Here is a 4,690-nt window from a genome sequence, read left to right on the forward strand (position 1 = left end):
ATTGCATGTTTAGTTAAATATGCTATAGAATATGTCAAATCTTAAAAACATCAAGTATGGCCTTTTCGATACTAATAAAAAATAAGTTAAACACGTACAATGCACATATGTCATAAAGAAAACTTTTTCACTTACTTATCTGATTAGCGTGTTTTATTTTCCTGTTAAAAGGTAAACATTATACGGTAAGACGTAAGTTTCGTACGTCACTGTACCTATCAGCTTAAATTGCTTTTGCTTCCCACCCTATTGATATATAATCTATGTTTGCTACGCTATGGTCATTTTACGTTTGACAGTTGACATTTGATAGTTCATAACTTGATAGTATGTCAGTGTCATTTAGCAATCAACATTCGTGACGGTTTCTGAAATCTGAATTTATAGGTTACAATAAGTTGTAAATAAACAAATTTGAAACGTTTTTAAAAATAATAACACGATGAGTAGCAAACCAAACTCAAAACGTACAATCTACGTTGGTGGATTAGCTGAGGAAGTAGATGAGAAAGTTTTACATGCCGCTTTTATTCCGTTTGGCGATCTTGTTGATGTGCAAATACCATTGGATTATGAAACTGAAAAGCACAGAGGTTTCGCGTTCATAGAGTTCGAAAATGCTGAGGATGCAGCTGCCGCTATCGATAACATGGTATTTATGGACATTCTTGTTCTTGCAGTGTTTGTAATGAAATTGTTCAGCAGGTGGAAATCATTTGCCGGCATTTTATTTGTTTTTATGTGGATAGTCTATTTTAAACTTCTGCAATATTTTAATTATAATTCCCTTGTGATTAGCATATTTTGAAGTTTGTGCTGATTCACAACTATATTAATACTAATGTTACACGGTTACACACAATTATAGATTCCTACTGTCAAATTTCCATATATAAAGCTACTTAACAAAAAATTGATCAAAGAGCTTAACAATTATTTGTGCCTAATTTCTAAACAACATTTTCAGAATGACTCAGAATTATTTGGTCGAACAGTAAGAGTGAATGTTGCGGCACCTCAGAGAATAAAGGAAGGATCCACAAGACCTGTGTGGTCAGAAGACAGTTGGTTACAGAAGCATGCTGGTGAGACCCTGGGCGTCGGTAAAGATACTGAGGATAATACAAATGAAGGAAAGACGGACACTGTTACAGTATGTATTAATAGTTTTATGTCTAAATATAATTTCTACACTATAGAATCTATATCTGTTTGTAAATCTAAGATAAATTTTCATATTGTTCCTAGTAATACCAAACTTTCTACACATAAGGCTATTTAGTTCTAGTGTATTGATATTTTTGCTGTATCAGGATCTGGCTGATCTATTGGTGTGAAAAGAAATAATAAATATTGAAATTTGAGTAAAGGGGATCTAAGTAGTTTATACTATTGTTTACTTTCATAAAATTAACATTACTTAAAGCATCAACATTCTGCATTCCCATTAAGTACTAACTTTGTCCTACTGTTAGATGATTTTTTTTAAGATAATAATATTAGAAGCATAAAAACATGTTTTTTAAGACAATTACAATGTAAAACATGAATCTGCAATTATTCACTTCTATATTTGTTTCCAAATGAAAGCATTACAGCATAATCTTAAAATACATTCAAATATCTTGAAATATATGCAATTAAGTCCTGATATTCTATTTCTTATATTTTTACAGTCAATCGCACCAAAGGTAACGGAAAAGAAGAATCCGCAAGTATACTTTGATATATGTGTTGGTAAGCAAGAGATTGGTCGAATAATAATGATGCTTCGAGCAGATATTGTTCCCAAGACTGCAGAAAACTTCAGGGTGCTATGTACGCATGAAAAGGGGTTTGGATATCAGGGTAGCGGCTTTCACAGGATCATTCCAGATTTTGTATCCTTTTTATAGATAATAGCAAAAATACAAAGTAGAGAACTTGGAGACCCATATCTTTACTTACCTCTTCCAGTCTTTTCCTTATCCCTTATCCAGAATCCTAAGGGTGGAATCCTAGTAATATACAACTTAATCATTTTAAAATCAAAGTGATTTATTACATACAATATCTCACATACATATGCTATTAACTATGTATTACTGTAATAACATTTTTCAAAATAATTATTACCTAACCATTCAATCAGATGTGTCAAGGTGGAGATTTTACCAATCACAATGGGACGGGAGGGAAGTCAATATATGGGAGGAAATTTGAAGACGAGAATTTCACATTAAAACACACTGGCCCTGGTATATTGAGTATGGCGAACTCTGGGCCTAATACAAATGGATCACAATTCTTCCTTTGCACAGCTAAGTATGTGTACTGTTTATAAATTCTTATCTAGCCCTATATAATATAATAGTCAATATTATAAAAGCTAAATAGTGTTGGTTTTTTGGTTTGTTTTTCTTTTACGTCTCGATCGAGCTGTTTTGAGGTAATACTTTTAGGCCTGGAGACTTAATTTTAATAAACAGAACATACTTTCAACAGGAATTATCGCTTCCGTTCATTAATTTCGTGCTTTCCTCGAACTGCAAGCAATGAGACTGTTATAAATTATAGTAAATAAAATGTTTTCACATAAAGATATCTTAGCTATCGCCTCCGCCAAAATATCGAATACGGAAAGGCATAAATCGAAAGAAAAAAACATCCCATGGATTAAGAATTTCATTTTCTGTGTTCGTAACGGTTTTTAAATATTTAAGAACATTACGATAAAGTGTTATCATGAAATTTTTCTCGCAGAACGGAATGGCTGGACGGAAAGCACGTGGTGTTTGGCCACGTGATCTCCGGATTGGATGTTTTGAAGAAGATGGAGCGATATGGGAGCAAGGGTGGCACTACGTCGGCTAAAGTTACTATAAGCAATTGTGGAGAATTACAATAGTTTTTATTCAATATGTTGTTTTATTTTTTGTTTTTATTGTCAATTGTCATTCGATTTGAGTGTTGCCTGAGACCAGTTTTGTCTGTGGTCAGTGTTTTCTGTGGCAAGTCTGTCGTATTACTGTAATATTTCATGTTTCAATCAAGGTTTCGATAAATCCTTTATTAATATTGGAACACAAAAAATCGCAAATAAAAAAATTACATTTTGATATGTGGGCTTCGATGTTCCCACGCGCTGACAATGAAAAAAACGTACAATCAGTAAAAATGTAAAATTCGGATCTCCCAATACGAAGCTATTGCTTGGAATTAATTGGAAATAGAAATGTAGCCTCAGATTAGGCGTTTTATGTATTTTTACTAGGTGGAATCTGTAGCAATGTAGGCGAATATCATAATAAGGTACAAAAAAGATTTGGGTCGGTCTATTTATTTTTGTCAGGCTGAAAGATTAAGAATGTGCCTTCAGGCCCTCACTATTATATATTTTGTGCCTAAGGCATAGTTATTTCAGTGACTTGTAGCTGATTTAAAAACTATTGTTGCGAGCTAAGGTCTACGACAAATTCTAGGAAGCGAATATTTAAATATTTTTAAAATGTTACCGCAATGTAACATTTTTAACAATAAAAATAAATGAATAGTACCGGGTTTAGAGGTCTAAAGGACCTGGGGCTAAAGGAACTTACAAAATAAATTAATATGGATTGATAATTTCTGTTAATAATTAATACAAACATGAGGGAAGGAGAAGAAGGAACGGAAAAAATAGTTCGAATTTGTAATAATATAACTTTTTTTGTATCAATTTTTTTTTTCTCACACAAGAGATAAGAATCTGTTTGGTTGCCATATTTTAAGTGAATTACTTTCATAAATGAATTACTTTCCATTTATGAAATAGAGCTGACGCTGGTTCTCTGTGGCTGAGTAAATTAAAATGCGCCTTATCGGTAAAATTATCTTTGTCGAGGAAAAACGGGTAGATGGATATTTTTGATTGCATAATTTTTAGGTTATGTCCTTCATTACGTATTATATTAATATTTAAAAATTAAACCGTTTGGTATGAATGTGATAAAACATTTTGATCATATTGTTAATCTAAGTATTAAATTAGCACCCTTCAGCAGATATAAAGACATGTCACACGCAACTTGTGCCTAAATAATATCGATTTGAAATTTATTCGTCCCGTGCGGCAACGTGATCATATCATTTCCAAATAATTAATTTTAATCTATATTGGATTTGAAGTAAACATGTGTAATTATATACTAATTAGACACGCGTGCAAGAAATTCAATTCTATCTTGTTTAATACTGGTAAGTATGTAACTTAATTGAGTACCTACCTTATAATTGAATTAACGAACACAACTCAGTCTTGAATTATAATGAATGTGTTTGAATAGAAAGCTGCATTTTGTCACATTTTGTCCAATTAACGAATATATAAGGCAGGCAATGTAAAGTTTCGCAGAAAATGCAAACATTTTGATGAGATCTTCAAGATAATTTTTATGCATTGCGCGTCTGTTACTTTGCTAAGCCATATGACTCTATTAATTAAGCAATGAACAGGGTAGTTGGGAAAGTAAACGCTGGTTCATTTGCTAGTTAATATTTATTTTCGCTATCAACATGTACTTTTGTAAATAAGAGTAGTGGCTTCAAATCTTTATCATAAGGCATAAGTAGGGCAGAATATGAACGAAAATTTTATGTATCAGGTAAAATTTTCACCATAAAAGAAAAATTCAATGACAAACATTTGCAATAAAATGGAATTCTTTATTTT

The 4,690-nt window shown here is 32.0% G+C and overlaps 1 protein-coding gene across 1 annotated transcript; it reads left to right on the plus strand.

Annotated features, from left to right (window-relative positions):
- The first annotated feature begins 343 nt into the window (after positions 1–343).
- Positions 344–2,898, plus strand: LOC119830394 (peptidyl-prolyl cis-trans isomerase). Its single transcript, XM_038353398.1, has 5 exons — positions 344–652; positions 968–1,153; positions 1,677–1,880; positions 2,132–2,304; positions 2,743–2,898. The coding sequence occupies exons 1-5, from the start codon at positions 443–445 to the stop codon at positions 2,885–2,887; spliced, it is 918 nt and encodes a 305-aa protein (XP_038209326.1). The 5' UTR covers positions 344–442; the 3' UTR covers positions 2,888–2,898.
- Positions 2,899–4,690: the final 1,792 nt, after the last annotated feature.

This window comes from Zerene cesonia, chromosome 11, assembly GCF_012273895.1.
Source record: "Zerene cesonia ecotype Mississippi chromosome 11, Zerene_cesonia_1.1, whole genome shotgun sequence".
In the NCBI taxonomy this organism is placed as follows: domain Eukaryota; kingdom Metazoa; phylum Arthropoda; class Insecta; order Lepidoptera; family Pieridae; genus Zerene; species Zerene cesonia.